This window comes from Stenella coeruleoalba (assembly GCF_951394435.1).
Source record: "Stenella coeruleoalba genome assembly, chromosome: 8".
NCBI lineage: Eukaryota > Metazoa > Chordata > Mammalia > Artiodactyla > Delphinidae > Stenella > Stenella coeruleoalba.
Genome location: NC_137154.1, coordinates 31552930 through 31574063, shown reverse-complemented (window position 1 = coordinate 31574063; position 21134 = coordinate 31552930). Strand labels below are relative to the sequence as shown.

The window sequence follows — 21134 nt, the reverse complement described above, 5'->3', positions numbered from 1 at the left end:
TCCCTATAAGAGAAAGGGGAAATGCAAGTATGGAATGGGAAAAGGAGAGGAAAGACTTTGTGTCTTAGGATCAGAATTATAATTGTCACTATGAACTCATAATTAAAAAACAAACAAACAACAACAAAAAAGCGTTCCCTAGCTCTGTCCACACAATGGGCCAAATAACAATGCTAACCTAACTATAAAACATACGCAATCTGAGTTTCTAAATTCCTTTCACTACTGAAATAGCCAGGGCTTCATGGATAAATTGTTGCTGCCAGAGGAAAGACAAGATATAAAATGAGACAGTTATTTGTGGCTGAGCGTATGGAAATGCTCAAAAAATGCTCATATCAAAGGATACACAGGGCCCAATTTGAAGGGTCTCTCACTGGTCACATCTGAGACATTTTAAGAATCAAAATAAATAACAACAGTAGTGAATTATAACACATTATGTAAAAAATGAAAGGAATCTATGAGTCCATGATGATACGAACAAAGCAAACAGAAACAAAGGGTGGGAATACTCAGAAGGGGAATCTAAGTTTTACAAAGAATGCCAACCATTAACTGTAGAAGAAATGGTTTTATTAGCATATCTCCATTTTAAAACCTATAATGGTAGTTTCAAGCAAATGTTATCAAATAGATAATAAATCACTGGGATCACTCTTCAGATGACTTATTAATGACAAGAGAGAATTACCTTTAAATGACAACATCTTAACCCAGAGATCAAAGTTAGTATCACCAATAAAAGTACAACCTGACTGAGAACAGCACAATATCACCTTATAGAATTCTTATTAAAACTAATTCAAAGGAAGAATAAGATAAATAAAAACTTACACACATTAAAGATAACTTGTCTGAAATCTTAAAATATAATAGTGTCACAAAAGACAAAAAAAAGAAAGATTCTTCCATATTAGAGGAAATTTAAAAAAAGAGGCAACTAAATACAATATGTAATTCTTGATTGGAAACGATGCAAACAAAACAAAAGACATTATGGAGACAACTGGGGAAATTTGAATATGGGCTACATATTAGGTAGTAGAACTGTATCAATGTTCAATTTCTTAGTGTGATAACTGTGTAATGGTTATTTAGGAGAAAGACCTTCTGTAGGAGATACTGGCTAGAGTATTTAGGAGTAAACTGGGATATCTGCAAAATACTTTCAAAAGGTTCAGTCAAAGGAAAAATAAAAGGTAAACTGCTCACAACTGAAACATCTAGGTGAAGGGTATATAGGTGTTAACTCTACTATTCTTTCAACTTTTCTGCAACTTCGATTTAAAAAAAACACAAATATGAAAGAATATTCCTTCTACTTTAACTACTACCCTTGTGATTGTCTTTAGACACTTTGGTTCTTTAGGTATTTCAGCCTAGATGTTGCATGTTGCAGATGAAAAAATATCCCTCCACCCTACTAGGTTCCTCTGGGTGGTCTAAGAATTAAATTGACAGATTAAGAGGAGAAAATCAAACAAAAGTTTAATAACTTGTATACATTGGAGAGACCCAGAAAAACTGAGTAACTCACCAAAATGGCTTAAACCCTCACCTTAAATACCATTTTCAGCTAAAAACAAAAGAGGATGTTGGGGGTAGTGGCTTGAGATGTCAAAGGGGAGGAATACAATTCACAGGAAGATGGAAAAGCACGTTTGTTAAACAAATTTTTACTGGGCCATGCAGAGACAATGGGTACACAGAGAAGGATTTTTAACAACTGGACTTTGCTAGGTACCTCCTGGTCAACCACATCTAGTCCAAACTATAGCCATCTATGGTGATCGTTCCCTTCCTGTAAGAGGTCCTCTATCTAATTTCTTTAGGTAGCTAAGGGAGAAGGTCAACATTTCTTCCTGAGTCTTTTGGATCTTAACCGTTTTCAGCTCAAAATAATCTGTGTGCCAAAGAGCCATTTTGGGGTTGCGACATTTGTTTTCCTACACATACATATGAATCTACAGTATGATATGTTTATTGTACAGATTCCTAGGTTCCCACAATTTGAGATTCTGATATAGTAAGTGCAGGATACAGAGCTTCAGAAAAATACTTCTGGGATATTTTGAAGCTAGTGGTCTAAGATCCACACTGCAGACAGTTCCCCAAAACTGGTTGATAGATAACCTGAGGAGGTGTTTTGCTGTTGTTGTTTTTTAAGTGCCTGGAATACTAAGCTGCCACCAACCTTACTAAGTAAGACTCTGCAGAATGATACCCAGGATTTGTTTCAAAAACTCCAAAAGAGCAAAATAACCTAGCTAACAATTCTCAATCCCCAAAGAGATTTTGATTCCAGAATCAATAATATGACATTTTATGCTCATTAAACTTCTTTGCAGCTTCCTGCCAAAGTGTGGTATGGTTTTGTCGAGAAAAGTTATAAATCCCAAGAAGTCACCCTGTATTGTATTTTAAAGAACAAAAGATAAATTCTATCTACAAATTTCAAGTGAGCCGTTATTTTAACCACTAACTCCAGCTTCACCTGCACGGCTACCATACAAATATTTTATTAGTTGTAGTACTACAGCAATTCCCTTGTTCTTTATAAATCAAACAAATAAGCATGAAAGAATCTGCACTTGCAAAGTATACGTGATTTGAGTAGATATTGTGTGAAGGAAAAACAGTGGCTTTTTTTTCTCTTTATAAACAAAACATTGAGAGGGGAAACAAAAGAATTACCTGCAGCATCTGGAGAGAGAAGCATTCCACTTTTCCAAGTGAGAGTTTTTGTAATAGCGAAGAACAAATCTGACTCCATATAAGATCTGTTTCTTTTACTTTAACCTTTGTATTCTATTGCTTTTGCTATAAGTTAAGAATGTTGCTTATAGCCTGAAATATACAGGAAAACCCATTCTCAAGGCTCTGACCTTAAAGGTATAATACTTTTCCATTCACACAGAGATAAAAAAATTGCAGAACAGAGAATAGCATTTGTCTTTTTGGAGGTTTACAGTAACATCATGACCTGACTCACATGGACTGCAGCAAGAACAAAGGATTCTGACACCAAGAAGTCTGCAACAACCAACCATACCCCCTCCCCTTTTAATGTAAAAGAAGCCCGAATTCTAACTCAGGTAAGATGGTTCTTTGGGACACTAGTCCATCATCTTCTAGGTCTGCTGACTTTCCAAATGAAGTCACTATTCCTTGCCCCAACAAATTGTCTTGATTAATTGGCCTGTCATGCGGCAAGCAGTATGAGCTTGGACATGGTAACATTTTCACAGCTATTTCATAGGTAAGAGGATGGCTAGGTGACAGTTCATCATAGCCCATCTACAATACCACCACTTGGGGGCTTGTTAAAAATGGAGGTGTTTCACAACTACAACAAGTGGAAGGGCTGGTAGGAGAAATATCAAGTACTTCAGGGAGTATAGGGTGATAAACACAGGACTGGGGATGCAGTCACAGGAATGGGAATTTAGACTGAGCACACATTATACAGGATGTTAAATGCCAGCGGAATGAATTCAAATGTTATTTAGGTGGCAATGCTGAGATTTGAAAAGCTTGAAATTCAATCATCCTAGTGGTATGAATATTATCTCACTGTTTTGATGCACATTTCTCTAATGAGCAATGATGTTGAGCATCTTTTCATGTGCTTATTAGCTATTTGTATATCTTCTTGGGGAAATATCTATTTAGATTCTTTGTCCAATTTTAACTGGATTGTCTTTGGAGCATTAAGTTTTAAGAGTTCTTTATACATCCTGGATTCAAGTGCTTTATGAGATATCTGATCTACAAATATAGCAGTTTCTCTAAAAGTAAGAAATGTGTCTGAGAACAAATGGATAAATTACTTAGAGAAGTAAACTGTGGTTAATTAAAACTTGGTTAAGTTTGTTTTTTGGGGGGAGAATTAGAGAAAAAAATTCTAGAGCAATGCTTAAGATTCCAGAATAATCACCAGCATAAGAATTTAGGTATAAGTGTGTGGGGGGGTATTTTCTTTCTAAATTCTACACTACACGAACTGTCTCACTGTTGAAACCAGACCTCTTGTCAACTCATATTTCAGAAGTATGCTTTATTAAAGAGACTAGAAAATTTAACACAGGATATCAGAGGTAAGTGATTCTTTCTACACATATTATTGCAATTTGAAAATCTTAAATATCAATTCCCAAGGCCATTTCCTCCTTCATGAAACATTCTGTTTTTTCAGTTCTAAAGAAATATGTTGGTCTTTTGAGGCAGTTTGTTTCTGGCTTCCCTCTTTCGATGATGCCATTGAGACTGACCTCTACTTTTACGAGAGGATTTGATGGAGACATTTGAAGCCAGAGGAATTTTACACAGGCATTTAGAAGCAATGAAGAATGCCTCTTTCACAAAGTAGTACCAGTTTAATGTAAGCTTTGGAGAATGCCTAGGCTATGAGAATTATTATGTTATTATCATACTTCAAGTATGCTGAAATTTGACTCAAATTATTTACTCAGGTGGCCAAAACATTTTTGTTCAGAACTTTAGAATAAAAATGAGAAAGTATATTTACAGAATGTATTTTAGCAAAGTCTCTTTCTTGACAATGAGTCTCTGAGGAACCATTTCAATGAAAAACATATTTCCACAGACACATTACAGGACTAAGGAATATCAGAAGAAAATGTATGGCAGAGGCTATAGACAATTTGCAACAAATACAGATTTCAGAAGTCACATATTCAGAAGCTTTGAGATGGCCCATCTTTACACATGTTTTCTGCAATATACCAACCTAAATGGGTTTCTGAAAACAGCTATCCTATCAAAAGAAGTACTGGCTTGGTTGAAAATGCAATTACCTATATTTTTGGCCACAGCCTCACCATATCTGCTATATTCTTGTGCTCTTTTAATCAAATGCAAAGGTACAGCCCCAGTGTTGGAATTATAGTCACTCTATAGAATTTTTTTAAAAACAACAATAATTACTGATTATTTTATATTATGTATTATTCTAAGAATTTTTTTCTTATAAAATCATTCTCATGACTATTATTATTATCTTCATTTTATAGAAGGGGATACTGAGACATGAAAAGGTAAATTTAATTGGCCTAAGATCACAGAAAGATTAAATAAATTTGACAAGATCAGATCTAAAATTTGAACACCAGAGCCCACTATTTTAACTACTAGAATAAACTAGACTTTCTAAAATGCATTATTTCCTGAACCAGGAGTAAAATTTGTTTAACTGCTTGCATTTACTCTAGGACTATGTTAACTACAGTGAAAATATTAAACTAAAGAGAAATGCAACCTGACTGAATATTTTAACCATGGGCAAGTAGGGAAAGTCATCATTCATTCGACAAATATTCATTTAGTATCTACTCTGTCCCTGTGTTGGGACAGCAGTTATAGCCCTGAATGAGAAAGACAAAAGATAGGCTCTCAGGAGGGTCAAACTGTGCAAAAGGAGGGCAATAAATAAGAAAAAAGCAGTAACTATTTAACTTCAGTGCTATAAAGAAAATAAAATAGTTAACATGAGGGAGAATGCCAGAATGCAGTGGATGATTTAAACAGTGTGTTGGAAAGGTCTCTTTGAAAAAGTGGCATTAGATTTGAAACATTGTGGGTAAAATGTAGCCAGACTAGGGCTAACCTAAGGAAAGCACTCCAGGCAGAGAGAACTAAAAGTACAGAGCAACAAAGGGCGGAAAATGCTTGGTGACAGCCCAGACATTGGAGAACTCAGCCCTGAACTCAGATCACAGAACCATTTTCATGAGTTGTATATTCATAGTGACACAGGTCAGCCCTGCTTCTTGCCCCCAAACCATGAAGCAGCATAAATGAGAGGTTACCACCTTATGGTCTTATATGCGCTGTGCTTTAAAAATTACAATATATTTTTCTATCTATGAAAGCAACTCATTATCAAGTAAAAAGTTAAACTATCTATATGCATTTCTGAATGTAAAAATAAGATAACATTAAAAATTAATATTGGTACCTATTATCATCCTTACTCTACTTTTTCCCATCTATCACCTTGTAATACACCAGGTAATTTACTTATTATTATATTTATTTTTTATGGATTGACTGTTATTGTAGAATGTACACTTCACAAGTACAGAGAGTGGCCTGCTTTGTTCACTAATATAGAACCTTGAACAATGTTTAGCTCCTAATATATAGAAAGCAGGGAATAGTTAAGCAAATAAATGAATGAATATGTAACTGTGTTCAATGACTGAAAATTTAAAATAAAAATGGTTGTGTTTGGCCATCAGTGGCGTGATTTTTTCCAGAGTAGTCTAGGGTTGGACCAGCTCATCTCAAGTTATTTTCAGCCTTACTCATCTATGATTTGACTCAAGATCTAACTTTGAACAATGTAAAAATGCCATACTAAGTAAATATTTTGTTAATAATTTTTGCATTAAAAGAGATGATTTTACGTTCCCAGAATCTATAAAAATTGTACAGTCAGATGGGTGAGTTTTGTATTTTTATTACCATGTTTCCTCTTTGGGGCTGGAACATGCTTAGGGTAATTCAGCCTTCAAAAAGCAAGTTTAATTTGACTAAATGTAGAATAAACTCTGAAAGTCTCTTTGTGTTTGTACTTATATCCACATGCACATAACTTTTTCTACAATACACAATGGGTACTTCTATAACGGGAGATAAATGTTTTCAGAGAATTTCTAAACTGTTTAAATGTGGAACCCTTGGTTTATTTGGTTAATATACAGTTTAAGTAACAGTATGTGTAAACTTTCCAGCTCTTGACTTCAAAACCACTTACCAGAAAGGGAATATTTAGTTTAGAATCACAAAATTTCTACTGACATGTGACATTCAAAATATATTCATTTAAAAATAAGTAAAAAGAAAAGACTAAAGTAAAAGGTAGTTACTAAGCCCCCAAATTACACAATACAGGTTAGAAATAGAAAACGATGCCTCAAATTCATCTGATTACTTTTGGCATATGTATTTTTTCCTTCTCTTACTTTCTTTCTATTGATTAAAAATAAGTAACTTTTGCAGAGAATTTTATACAACACTGAAAGATATAAAGAAGAAAAAATTCCAGCTCAGATAAGATGCAGATATAAAGCTCATTATTTTCATGAACATCTTCAGTGACGTATGCAATTTGATGGAGTCAGGGTGGTGGGCCAAGCACATATGACCTTGCACTAGTGTCTAAGATTTGGAACTATATCTTGAGAACAATATGGATGTAGTGTATGAGTTAGAGGGCAGTTAGAGTTTAGGAGAGAAATGACACTGCCTTAAATGCAATGGACCTATTTTATACATCCATATTTTTCCACAATCTACACTCTACACACCAAGGTATGGAATATCAATGTTCAATAGAGTTTATCAAGAACTACACAAATCAGTGAATAAACATAAATTTAATAATGCTATCATATCTTGATCTTTCCAGAAACTTATCTGGTCTTCCTGGTCCCATCCTTACCTTATGTGGTCTATTCTCCTTGGGGCTGTATGAGTGTTCCCCTTACAACATAAATCGTGTCATAGGACTACCTTGTTCAAATCCCACCCTCTACCTCCAATGACTTCCCATGATAAATACATTTACCACTGACTCTATATCCCCTAATAAGAGTGCCTGGTTCAGAATAAGAATTTTATAAGTATTTAAAGAAAGAGGTTTTTTTTTGTTTGTTTGTTTGTTTGAAGTGTGAATGAATGAATCTAGGTGAACATCCCAGATTGGGAGTCATGCATTATTCTATTTGGGGCTTTTAAAAATTATTGTGGTGAAAAACATATAATATAAAAATTAATATCTTAACCATTTTTAAGTGTACAGTACAGCAGTATTAACTAGAAGGTCTTTATTCCTCCATCATTTTTTTTTTTTTTTTTTTTTTTTTTGTGGTACACGGGCCTCTCAGTGTTGTGGCCTCTCCCACCGCGGAGCACAGGCTCTGGACACGCAGGCTCAGCAGCCATGGCTCACGGGCCCAGCCGCCCTGCGGCATGTGGGATCTTCCCAGACTGGGGCACGAACCTGTGTCCCCTGCATCGGCAGGCGGACTCTCAACCACTGCGCCACCAGGGAAGCCCCCTCCATCATTTTTGAAGTACAGTTTTGCCTGATACACTGTTCTTAGTTGGCAGTTTTCGTCTTTCAGTACTTCGAATATGTCATCCCACTCATTTCTAGCCTGTAATGTTTCTGTTGAGAAATCCACTGATGGGTGCTCCTTTTTACATGACAAGTCACTTTTCTCTCTCTGATTTTAAAATTCTTTGTCTTAGACTTTTGATAGTTGGATTATAAGGTATCTTAGTGTGGACACCTTTGAGTTCATCTTCATGAGTGTCTTTTGACCTTCTTATATTTGGATGCCCATTTCCTTCATCAGGGAATCTGGGGTTATTATTTCTTCATATAAGCTCTATTCTTCTTGCTCTCTTGATTTTCCTTATGAGACACCCACAATGTATACACTGGTCTGACTTATGGCTTTTCTCACTTTTCTTCATTTTTTCTTTCTTTTTGTTTCTCTGATTTGATAATTTCAAATGACCTGTCTTCAGATTCACTGCTTCTTTCTTCTAGTTGATCACTTTTGCTGTTGAACCCTCCTCGTGTTTTTTTTCAATTCAGTTACTATATTCTTCAGGTCCAGAATTTCTGTTTCTTTCTTTTTTTTTATAGTTTCTATCTCTCTGTTGATATTTTAATTTTGTTCATTTTTCATTTCCTGACTTCATTTAGTTGTCTATCTGTGTTCTCTTGTAACTCACTGAGTTTCTATAAGATAATGATCACAAATTAATTTTCAGGTAATTCACAGATCTCTGTTTCGTTAGGATTGTTTTGTAAAGGTTAATTTTGTTCCCTTGACTGGATTGTTTCTCCCTTTCTTCCTATGATCTGTTAGTTTTTTGCTGGAATTTGTGTGTTTGTAAAAACAGTCACCTCTGGTCTTTTTTTTTTTAAACAAAAAAAAAGATTTTTATTGTGGTAAAATATATATACCATTTGCTATTTTAACTTTGTTTTTGTTAACATCTTTATTGGAGTATAATTGCTTTACAATGGTGTTAGTTTCTGCTTTATAACAAAGTGAATCAGTTATACATAAACATATGTTCCCATATCTCTTTCCTCTTGCATCTCCCTCCCTCCCACCCTCCCTATCCCTCTATGTGGTCACAAAGCACTGAGCTGATCTCCCTATGCTATGTGGCTGCTTCCCAAGCTATCTGTTTTACGTTTGGTAGTGTAGTCCATGTCACTCTCTCACTTTGTCACAACTTACCCTTCCCCCACCCCATATCCTCAAGTCCATTCTCTAGTAGGTCTGTGTCTTTATTCCTGTCTTACCCCTAGGTTCTTCATGACATTTTTTTCCCTTAAATTCCATATATATGTGTTAGCATATGGTATTTGTCTTTCTCTTTCTGACTTACTTCACTCTGTATGACAGACTCTAGGTCCATCCACCTCACTACAAATAGCTCAATTTCGTTTCTTTTTATGGCTAAGTAATATTCCATTGTATATATGTGCCACATCTTCTTTATCCATTCATCCAATGATGGACACTTAGGTTGTTTCCATCTCCTTAGGATGTTTCCTGGCTATTGTAAATAGAGCTGCAATGAACATTTTGGTACATGACTCTTTTTGAATTATGCTTTTCTCAGGGTATATACCCAGTAGTGGGACTGCTGGGTCATATGGTAGTTCTATTTGTAGTTTTTTAAGGAACCTTCATACTGTTCTCCACAGTGGCTGTACCAATTCACATTCCCAGCAGCAGTGCAAGAGTGCTCCCTTTTCTCCACACCCTCTCCAGCATTTATTTTTTCTAGATTTTTTGATGACGGTCATTCTGACTGGTGTGAGATGATATCTCATTGTAGTTTTGATCTTCATTTCTCTAATGATTAATGATGTTGAGCATTCCTTCATGTGTTTGTTGGCAGTCTGTATATCTTCTTTGGAGAAATGTCTATTTAGGTCTTCTGACCATTTTTGGATTGGATTGTTTGGTTTTTTGTTATTGAGCTGCATGAGCTGCTTATAAATTTTGGAGATTAATCCTTTGTCAATTGCTTCATTTGCAAATATTTTCTCCCATTCTGAGGGTTGTCTTTTGGTCTTGTTTATGGTTTCCTTTGCTGTGCGAAAGCTTTGAAGTTTCATTAGGTCCCATTTGTTTATTTTTATTTCTATTTCTCTAGGAGGTGGGTCAAAAAGGATCTTGCTGTGATTTATGTCATAGAGTGTCCTGCCTATGTTTTCCTCTAAGAGTTTGAGAGTTTCTGGCCTTACATTTAGGTCTTTAATCCATTTTGAGCTTATTTTTGTGTATGATTTTAGGGAGTGATCTAATCTCAAACTTTTACATGTACCTGTCCAGTTTTCCGAGCACCACTTATTGAAGAGGCTGTCCTTTCTCCACTGTACATTCCTGCCTCCTTTATCAAAGATAAGGTGACCATATGTGTGTGGGTTTATCTCTGGGCTTTCTATCCTGTTCCATTGATCTATATTTCTGTTTTTGTGTCGGTACCATACTGTCCTGATTACTGTAGCTTTGTAGTATAGTCTGAAGTCAGGGAGCCTGATTCCTCCAGCTCTGTTTTTCGTTCTCCAGATTGCTTTGGCTATTCGGGGTCTTTTGTGTTTCCATACAAATTGTGAAAATTTTTGTTCTAGTTCTGTGAAAAATCAGTGGTAGTTTGATAGGGATTGCATTGAATCTTTAGATTGCTCTGGGTGGTAGAGTCATTTTCACAATGTTGATTCTTCCGATCCAAGAACATGGTATATCTCTCCATCTATTTGTATCATCCTTAATTTCTTTCATCTTTATGGACTAACTTCATACAGGGGAAGATCTTCAACAGTTAGGCTGACTAGAGATTCTGGGGGACCTCTAAGACTTTTTTTTTTTTTTTTTTTTTTTTGCGGTACGTGGGCCTCTCACTGTTGTGGCCTCTCCCGTGGTGGAGCACAGGCTGTGGACGCGCAGGCTCAGCGGCCATGGCTCACAGGCCTTGCCGCTCCACGGCATGTGGGATCCTCCCGGACCAGGGCACGAACCCGTGTCCTCTGCATCGGCAGGCCGCCTCTTCCCTGCGCCACCAGGGAAGCCCCCTAAGACTTTTTATAGGGATGCATTTAATCTGGGTTTGTGTGTGTAATTGCCCAATTTGAGAGTTTTACTGGTTTCTTTCTCAGAAGCTCCTAACCTCTTGCTCTCTGATGTTTGTCTATGGTTTCATAAGTTCTCTCAGGCTGAAACAAGCTATCAAGCTCTGCTTTGTTCTCAGTGGTCCCCAGACAGCCAAGTTATGCCAGTTTCCATCAGCACTCTGACGCCAGTGAGACAGAAAACAGTCCCTCCAGCAGAATTCTAAACAGCTGGAATGTTGGACATACATTCACCTCTTCTCTTTCCTTCCTAAAGGAAATATTTGCATTTGTTGGCTAACTAATTATTTTTCTGTTTTAAAATTTATCTTCTCCACTATCCCATAGCCTACTATACTCATGATGGCTACCACCCTCCCCCAACACTTACATATCAGAAGAAAAGTAGTAAAAAAGAGTCTTCCCTTGGGCTTCCCTGGTGGCACAGTGGTTGAGAGTCCGCCTGCCGACCCAGGGGACATGGGTTCGTGCCCTGGTCTGGGAAGATCCCACATGCTGTGGAGCGGCTGCGCCCGTGAGCCATGGCCGCTGAGCCTGCGCGTCCGGAGCCTGTGCTCCGCAACAGGAGAGGCCACAACAGTGAGAGGCCCACGTACCCACCGCCAAAAAAAAAAAAGAGTCCTTCCTTGACCAAACTCTAGTCAGACTCCCCTGAGCCCTCTTCTCAATTAGTCCTCAACCTTGGCCTATAAAAACTTAAGACTTCCAGCACAAATGATTTTGTCCATCTGCTACAATAATAGACTTCAACAAACACTTACATAGTTTTCAACAGCTCAAGACTACATCCCTAGGGTGATGACTGCAGCCCCCTTCATTTCCTGCCTGGGAAAGCTCAAGGCTGCCAAAAAAAAAAATCACTGTCCATTTCAGCCAATGTCTGAAGATAGGGCCTCTGTCTCCTAGTTTCTGCAGGAGGGTAGGAGCCTAACTTTGATAAAGGTCAGTCAGGAAACCCAGATGGCCTAGTCACATGAGCCAATCTCCCCTCCAGCTTTTAGTAACTTTCCTCTTCTCTGATTCTTCTTAATCCCCCACTCATCCTCATCCTCCCTCTATCTATTCCCTCATGCTGTAATATATATACATATTTTATGTGTTTCAACAGCGAACAGAAAATGATTGACAGTCATAATAGAGAATTATATTAATTTTGTTAATTATTAAAACAAAACAGGGCTTCCCTGGTGGCGCAGTGGTTGAGAGTCCACCTGCCGATGCAGGGGACACGGGTTCGTGCCCCGGTCTGGGAAGATCCCACATGCCGCGGAGCGGCTGGGCCTGTGAGCCATGGCCGCTGAGCCTGCGCTCCGCAACGGGAAAGGCCACAACAGTGAGAGGCCCGCGTACAGCAAAAAAAAAAAAAAAAAAAAAAAAAAAAAAAAAAAAAAAACAACAAACAAAAAAACCAATGCCAGACACCTCTGCACAAATTTGAGTTCAGTTCACACTGGACTCTTTTTCTTACTGCAATGGTCATTACTGATTAAAATTTGCCTGTACCACTTTAACTCACAACTGGTTTTATCTTTGACAGTAAACAGAATGGTATTAGTATCTTGATTTACTCATTTCCTGATGCACATCTGCAGTTAAAACTAAAGGACTGATTTTAACTCAGAGGAATAAGTTGCTACCAGTGGAAGTAGGAGCATCAAAAACAGGCAAGTAGGAGAAACACGTCGTTAGGCATATCCCACAGGCACCACTGACAGCTGACTTTGCCCAGTGGTGTTTGGTAGTTCATGAAGAGAGCAGTATTCCTCTGCCAAAACTGTCTTCAATCTAACATAATGCCTTGTAGTTTAAAGCTGCTGAAAAATTCCAGCTCAAGTTTTGTAACTGCAATGCACATGGGTGAATTTGCAAATTATAAATGTCATTAAGTGACATGACTTGTCATCAGGGGACTTTATAGTTTATTCACTCCATAGGTCACCACCTGTGCTTCCATCCTAAGCAAAAATTTGAATGTTAACCATGTGAGCACCTGACTGCAACATTTAAAGCAAGTGTTAAACATTGTGTCTTAGACTTCTCTGGCTGCCATGAGAAAATACCATAGAGTGGGTGGGTTAAACAGCAGAAGTTCATTTTCTGACAGTTCTGGAGGCTGGGAAGTTCAAGATCAAGGTACCAGCTTATTCAATTTCTGATAAGAACTCTTTCTTGGGTTATAAGCAGCCATCTTCTTGCTGTGTCCTCATATGGTGAAAAGACAGAACTCTCTAGTATCTCTTATTATAAAGACACTAATTCTATTGTATCAGGGCCCCACTCTTATGACCTCATTCAATCTTAATTACCACCATGGAGGCCCTATCTTCAAGCACAGTTGTATGGAGAAGACACCATTCAGTCCATAGCTTATGGGTTTATAATTAGAAGACCTGGATTCAAGTTCACACCTTGCAATGTGACTTAGCAGCTTCAGATCCATAGGTAAATCGCTAGACTTTTCTGAATCACAGTTTGCCTATCTACAAGGTACACATCATCATTGTATTTAGCTCACAGGACTACTAAAAAAGTAAAATATGAAAAGGACATAAGAGTACTGTGTACACTCTGAACAACTGAAAAAGACTAGGCCCAAAAGAAGGGATATGTATTCACATGATCAGCAAAATCAAACATCTTTGCTCTCATGAAAGAGTTTGACATTGTGGTTAAACCCCACTCTCTGTCTCTGTAATCACACTACCTGCATTCAATCTATAGCAATACCACTTACTTTTTGTGACAGTGGACAAACCACCTATCTCTCCTGTGCTTCAGTTTCCTTATCTGTAAAGACAGTTAATAATAACTTACCACAGAGGTTATCGTATATATGAGGGGCAATAACCTGTGCAACACTGAGGAGAAGTCCTGAGACACAAAGCATGCTGATGATTATGAAATGATGAAGATGGTGATGATAATAAGGATAATGACATCCTTTCCTCGTAGTTTCCTGTGGACTTTTCTAAGCTATATGAGTAAAAAATTCTATGTTTTATTTAGAGAACAGTATGATTAAAGTGTAATAGGTGTGCCAAAAGAAAAACTTTCAAGATTCTGCCAAATTTTATCTTGGATCACACTTAATTAACCTATTAAGATAATAAAATTGAAAGGACTAATTTCAATTAGAAACATAATTGTGAATGAATTTAAAGTTATATAAGACATGTAGACTCAAAAAAAAAAAAGAAAGAAAAAGAAAAAAAGTTTGCAAACAACAAAGTCTCAGATATACAGTCAGGTCTAAATACCTGTGATCTCAAGAGGTTAGGACGCATCGTGCTTGACTCACAGCAATGGTGATTTATATGCTGGGTAACCAAGTCCTTACTGTGTTGAATTCAGGCAAACAATTAGATTTTATGATCTTGTACCTTTTAAAATTCTTATTATACTATTTCTATTTTCTAGTTCTGAAATTACTAGATGTGATGTAAATTCTACTCTAGTAAAGAGTGAGTTTAAGGAATTAATTACATGTAAAAAGCATTCAGTATTTTATAGATAAATGGCAAACTGGTTTCAACTAGTTGATCAAACACAATTGGGACTGACTGCCTGTATTGCTGTGCTGAAAAGAAGTCTAAGGTCTCAGAGAAACATAATACCATGGAGATGTCTGCCAGAGCGACATGGAATTAATACTGGAACCATGTACATGTGTAGTAGAATTTGATCTGAGACTCAATTTCATAGTAAAGTAGTAGCAGGGCTGTGGGGAGGAGGTCTGTAGTCCTTACCAAACTTTAATTGTTGAAGACTATTTTATTTACTAAAGGTCTAATAGTTGCACATGGTCAAAATGACTTACATCAATTCTTTACAAAGGAGAACTCTCATTTATCTTATTAGGGCTATTTCGGCATTTTTTTGAGACTAGAGTAAGTGTCTTTTTAACTTTCAAAACCTCAACACATACATGTCTAGAATAATACCTAGCATAATTTATAAAACATGTTGTTGGAAAAATAAAAGAATGATCCACAAGAAATATTTATAACTTAAAAGATTATTGGAGGTCACTAGAAAGCTGAATAGATAATTTCAAGAAATTTAAGCTGTTGTTTGTGTTACTTTAATAATACCAATTGTAAGAGTGCGTTAAAAACAATATTGATGGGGCTTCCCTGGTGGCGCAGTGGTTGAGAGTCCGCCTGCCGATGCAGGGGACACGGGTTCGTGCCCCGGTCCGGGAAGATCCCACATGCCGCGGAGCGGCTGGGCCCGTGAGCCACGGCCGCTGAGCTTGCGCGTCCGGAGCCTGTGCTCCGCAATGGGAGAGGCCACAACAGTGAGAGGCCCGCGTACCGCAAAAAAAAAAAAAAAAAACAAACCAATATTGATGAAGCCACATCTTGAGACCATCCCCAGGATATAGTTGGCTTCATTCTGTTTCTTGGACATAGGCTGCATCTCATACCCTGCATTTTTTACACATTATTATCAATAGCAAAAGAGAGACCAGAAGCACTTTGACCATTTACTTTGCCTAAATTCATTACCATAACTCTAACATGTGTTTTATTGTTCAACACTCTTTCCAATTTATAAGCTATGTGTTAAGCATTGACAAATATTTAGAGCCAGCAATAAAAAACAAGACTCATTAAGCTCATTCTATACATGAGAAAAATAAAATCCAGAGAGAACAAGTGATTTATCTACACAAAAATTGAGTGGTAGTTTGAAATCATGCCCATCTTTGTCTTCCTCCTGTTCTATTGCTACTTCTACAATAGTACACATTTTCATAGTTGTGCTCTGAATATATTAACCTGACCCTATAAGGGACTTAAAATCTAATTAGAAGAAAGAATTGTTACTGCGTACAATGGTTTTAGTAGCCTAGAATACCCTGAAAACCCACTGTATTTTTTAAGCATTGGCAATTTATTGAAGCACAGCATTGAATAACATAAATCACTCCGCTTGTGACCAAGGCCAACAATAGTTCCCCAAATAATAGTGTTTTCTACTCAGCTTTTCTTCATTCATCAATAGCCGTGGCAAAATGGAAAGATTAGAATTCAACCACCAATAATGGACTTGAAGCAAAGATATATGGAATTCTGGTTTTTAATCAGAAAATAAAACTTTTAGATTAAAAACAAGATCAGATTGTCAAATTCAGGGTTGACCTACCATCCGAACAACGATCAATATGTTATGTATTGAAATAAGAAAAAAAGAGTTAAACAGTTTTAATGTAAGCCCTTGAGATAATGTAAAAAACTTCTTAAAAAGTGAGAAATAAAACGTAGGTAGGTGTTGAAACAACAGCTAACTTTTAGTCTCAGTATATGGCATCAGATATGTGGCTTTTGGTGGAAATGCATTTCAAATAAAATTCATAAGCCTTTGCAGCTATTTCTGCATTCATGATTATGGGAATTCCCTAAGGTTTCAGATGTATGTCTTATGAATACCAAGCATTTATTCCTCAAGAAAAATACATATAAGAAGGCAAAGGTAAGAATATTAAAGACAACTGGAAATCAGAAATGTGGTTCATGAAAGAATTTTATAGCTTATTCAATCTCTTGTGAATTATTTAAGGAAACTGTATATTCAATGCATTGTGGAGTATATAAGAAAGGCTACAGCAGGAGTGGGTTTTCATTTCTTGCATTCATGACATACATCTTATTAAATTTCTGTTGTTTAATAGGACTTATACTTGGCCCTGATGTAAAAACATGAACCAAAGACCAAGCCTGTCCACAATCTGCCTGGAATGCACATCACATGTGTCATCATTTATTTAACATCTATCTTCCTTGTTGTTTATTATTGAGTATAAAAGTCAAGAATTCTCTTTCTCCATTTATCTACCACACAGTGCACTGCACAAATAGTTACTCAGTAACTATTAATAGCAGGAATGAAAGTCTTCTCTCTCCACCTCTCCTGAAAGCAGAGGCCATGTTTCTTTCCTTCACCTTTAAATTAATTGTGTATACAATGCCTCACACTGAGCACCTCACAAGGTGATCAACAAATTCTATGGATTTGTAAAATAATATATTGTAAATATTTCAAAACTTGTACTTCATCCTGCAAATTTTCATTCTTCTCTTCATTTTTCTGTGATGAAACGTTTGCTTTCATATCAGATTTTAAACACACCATTTATTACGTAATTTCATGAGTAACATAAGTGACTACCCTGCTGCATGGTACGTGTGGGTCAGAGCCAGTACATAAGAATAACCAGCCAGGTAATTGAGAGACTACTAAAAGGTGCAGGCATCTTGGAAATGGTTCCTAAGAAAGACCTGCTGGGTGACAAAGAACCTTGCTGACAAGTGCACAAAAACTTCAGCTGGCCCTCAAAAGCTGCTAAGAGGACTCCTAAATGCCATTCTGTTAGCAGCCATCCAAAAACAGTCCACTAAAATTGGGAAGAGAAGAGGCTTTAGCTTGCTATAGCCTTGCACTTCCTCTGGTGTTCTTTTTGGGCAAAGCTTAAAATATCAAGCCAATGTGCAAAGGAGGAATATTTTCAAGGTCTAAATCTATTAATACAAAATGAGGCAAAGGGCTGAAAATGTGTACCTGAGAGGCAATATGTTCACATTGGCACAGGAATTATTTTGCCAGACTTAGAAGTCTCACCACCAGCGCAGGTGAGGAAATCTGTGAGCAAAGCAACCGTCTTTACCCTTACAACTAGTCTTGCTTGACAATGCTACTAATGATACTTTCATATGGAGACAATCGTGCTTTTAAACAATTATCCTTGATATTTATGCTCTAGAATCTCAATCTTTATATCTAGATAAAATATTCTGGTCCTTTGTTTTCAATAAATAATGAAGAATTTATTTGGATTCTCCACAATGCCAACAAATACAATTTGTTTTCCATTAAAAAATGGGAGATTAGGTGTTCTTTGCTCTTTCAGCAGTCTTAGGTGATTCTGACAACAGTTCAAGAATCATTTAGGAGATGCATAAGAAGCACAATACTGAGAATTCCCTGGTGGTCCAGTGGTTAGGATTCCACGCTTCCACTGCAGGGGGTGTGGGTTCGATTCCTGGTCAGGGAACTAAGATCCTGCAAGTGGCACATCTTAAAAACAACAACAACAACAAAAAATACTGAAAAGTCTATTCATTAACTTGCAGCTCTCAATTATAATTATACCAGAAAATATTCTAATGCTGTCACCTTTCCTGTGAGAAAACTCAAGAAACTTTAGAAGGATTTTCTTATCACTTAATGTAATGTGTTTTCCAAATATTTTGGAAGTAATCAGAAGTAACGTAATAGAGAAAAGTAGAGATTGTGAGGAAGGGGACATTGAGGGATATGGCTAAAAATGGTGTAAAATGTTTTTGCGAGATATCTTTAAAAGACATTTTAAAAGTTGAAATAAGGTACACTTAAGCACTTAAGCAGTGGATTTTCACTCCTATCATGAACAGGCATTAGACCTATCCTATGAGGGTGTGTCTGAGTAAACTGCATTAATTTATTCATTCATCATATATTTGTTTCCCTCTGATTCTACTACATTTTGCTAAATACTGGGAATACAGTGATGAAGAGAGAATCTGTATCTAGTATCACTACATCTGGCCAAAGGAGACAGGCATTAAATAATTCCACAAATGTTGATGAAATGCAACTGTGACTGAAAAACTCAGACCAAAGCATCCCCAGCATGCTATGATATATGCTAATATAAAGTCATTGTGAATTGAGCTAATATCAAATAGCATTTGTGTGTGTGGGGGGGGAGAGAGGTACAGATTTGGAATGCTTATTCTGTGTCCACATGAGTTCTCCTGATATTTCTATAAACATAAAGCATAAAGTTACTTTTCATTTCTTTATGGAATATCATATCCTTCTGCATTTCCTGAACTACAAAATGAAGAAAATAAGAGTTGTCTAGAAAGATTATTTGACACTTGACAACAGATGTGTGCAGCCTACTCATCTCTCATTGTGCCCAACATAGTCCTGGTAACTTTGTAGACACACTGGCCATTCTAGCAATGAGGAATTCTTCCTTAGTCTTATGTTGATTCAATTCATGTCACAATCATTCTTCACTAATCACTTCCTGAGTAACAATGTGCACCCTGGAACTCCAATACAGATTAATGAAATAACGGCTCTCTAGATCTCAAAGATATCTTCTGAACTGCTAGCCCAGGGAAGAGAAAACATTATCAAGCCCAGTTCTCTGATTAATCTGTTGTGCTCTCTGGAACATTGTTGAGAAGGATTCTGAAGTCATATTTACACTTAGAAGCAAAGAGAATTGGAAGAGCTTATGCCGTCCATGGACACAGAAGAGGATATTTGAAATGTGTGTACCAGTTATTTTGCATAAAATCACTTCAGTTTTATGCTAGGTTAAGAATGTCTCTAAATGAAATATCATCTACTTCAAAGTACATCGTTTTTCTTTAAATGTGAATTTCCTAAAATGTACTGTTGGAGTCAATGTTCAGCCCCTGATGTCTTACGTTAACAGAAAGGAACAATGATCTGAATCAACTCAAATCATAATAAATTGAATGAACATATAAGTGAGCTAGAATCACAGACCACTCTTTACTTTGCCCCATTTAACCTGTGTTCATCACATATATTATTTTCAAATCTTGACAAGATGGTAGAAAAAAATAAAAACTAAGCTTGCATCTCCCCATAGTGGGTACACATAGCTGGCAACGGAAATAGCTAGTTTATGCGGGAAAGAGCTTGACATTCAGAAGGCTCTTGTATTTTGCCTGTACTAAAAAAAAAATGTTTATTGTATACAACATTTCTTCATAACTAATGATCCCAATGTTATCTAAAATGAGTAAGTGAACTGTTACCTCCCAGCCTTTTAGGCATGCTGTTCTTTTTACCAGGGAACCCTTCTGCCCCTTTTGTTTCCTGACTCAGTTTCTCCAGAAAGACTCCTATTACCCTTGGACTTATTAACATATTCTCTTTCTGCAATCCCATGGCTTGCTGTACCTACGTCTTTCTACACAGTAATTGCTGACATATCTTCTGCCTTATCCAGCAAACTATAAGCTCCTCTGGGTAGTTAACCACATTTTACTGTAATTTGCATCTCATGTTCTCATTCCCAACTATAGGGACAATTTCTTTTTTCCATATACAATCTATAATGTTCCCAATACTGTTTTCAATTCTTCTGATAAATGCGTATATTAAGTGTGTAGAAGCCAAAATGTCCACACATTGAGTTCTGTTCCACTGAGGGACAAGAGGAGCTGCAACCCGGAAAGGAAGCCCCTGATTCCCTTTGCTTCTGCTTCTTTACTGCATCTTCTGAGACATGATCTATGTTTGCTGTTGGGGTCATTTGTCACTTCTCTGAGCCTCTTCTCTTTATGGGCTGAGTAGCTAGGCAGCACTGAGGAGTTTGAGCCAATGCCGGTGATGCTGTTTTTGTTGAAGACGATGTGATACTTTACTTTCACCTGAAACTCAGGGCTTCATCTGATTCTCTTCCCTGATAGCAAAGGCTTGGTGACAGTAAATATCGATCCTAGGGTATGGCATTGGAACCAAACTATTAACATGAAAATATCCTATATTATTCAATGGAGCATTTATTTCCTCGGTGATGATTTTGTAGGTGCTGTCTTGAGTCAGGGGGCGTAGATGCTAGTGCAATTTGGACTCGAATAAGTCACTACATCTCATTTATCTGTAAAGTGATTAAGATAGGGAGTGACTGTCTTCAATGTCTTTTACAGGTGTTGAATTTTTATGATTCTCTTCCATCTATGGGAGATTTCATTCTAACTCACCTATAAAAGTGCATGATACACAGCTGCTACTTTATGAATACATATTGATTGCAAAGCATGTTCACATGCTTAATCTCATACTTTTAACAATCCTTTGAAGTCAGCAGGGAAAATACTGCCTTTTCTATTTTATAGTTGAGAAAACT

The 21134-nt window shown here is 36.9% G+C and overlaps 1 protein-coding gene across 1 annotated transcript in view; it reads right to left on the bottom strand.

Moving 5' to 3' along the window:
- Positions 1–21134, bottom strand: part of LOC307190377 (uncharacterized protein) — a gene marked incomplete at both ends in the record, with an annotated part of 73388 nt that overhangs the window by 42238 nt on the left and 10016 nt on the right. Inside the window, one exon of the mRNA XM_079929546.1 lies at positions 13929–13981. Within this exon, the coding sequence (XP_079785672.1) occupies positions 13929–13981 (53 nt within the window). The remainder of the gene's footprint in view (positions 1–13928; positions 13982–21134) is intronic.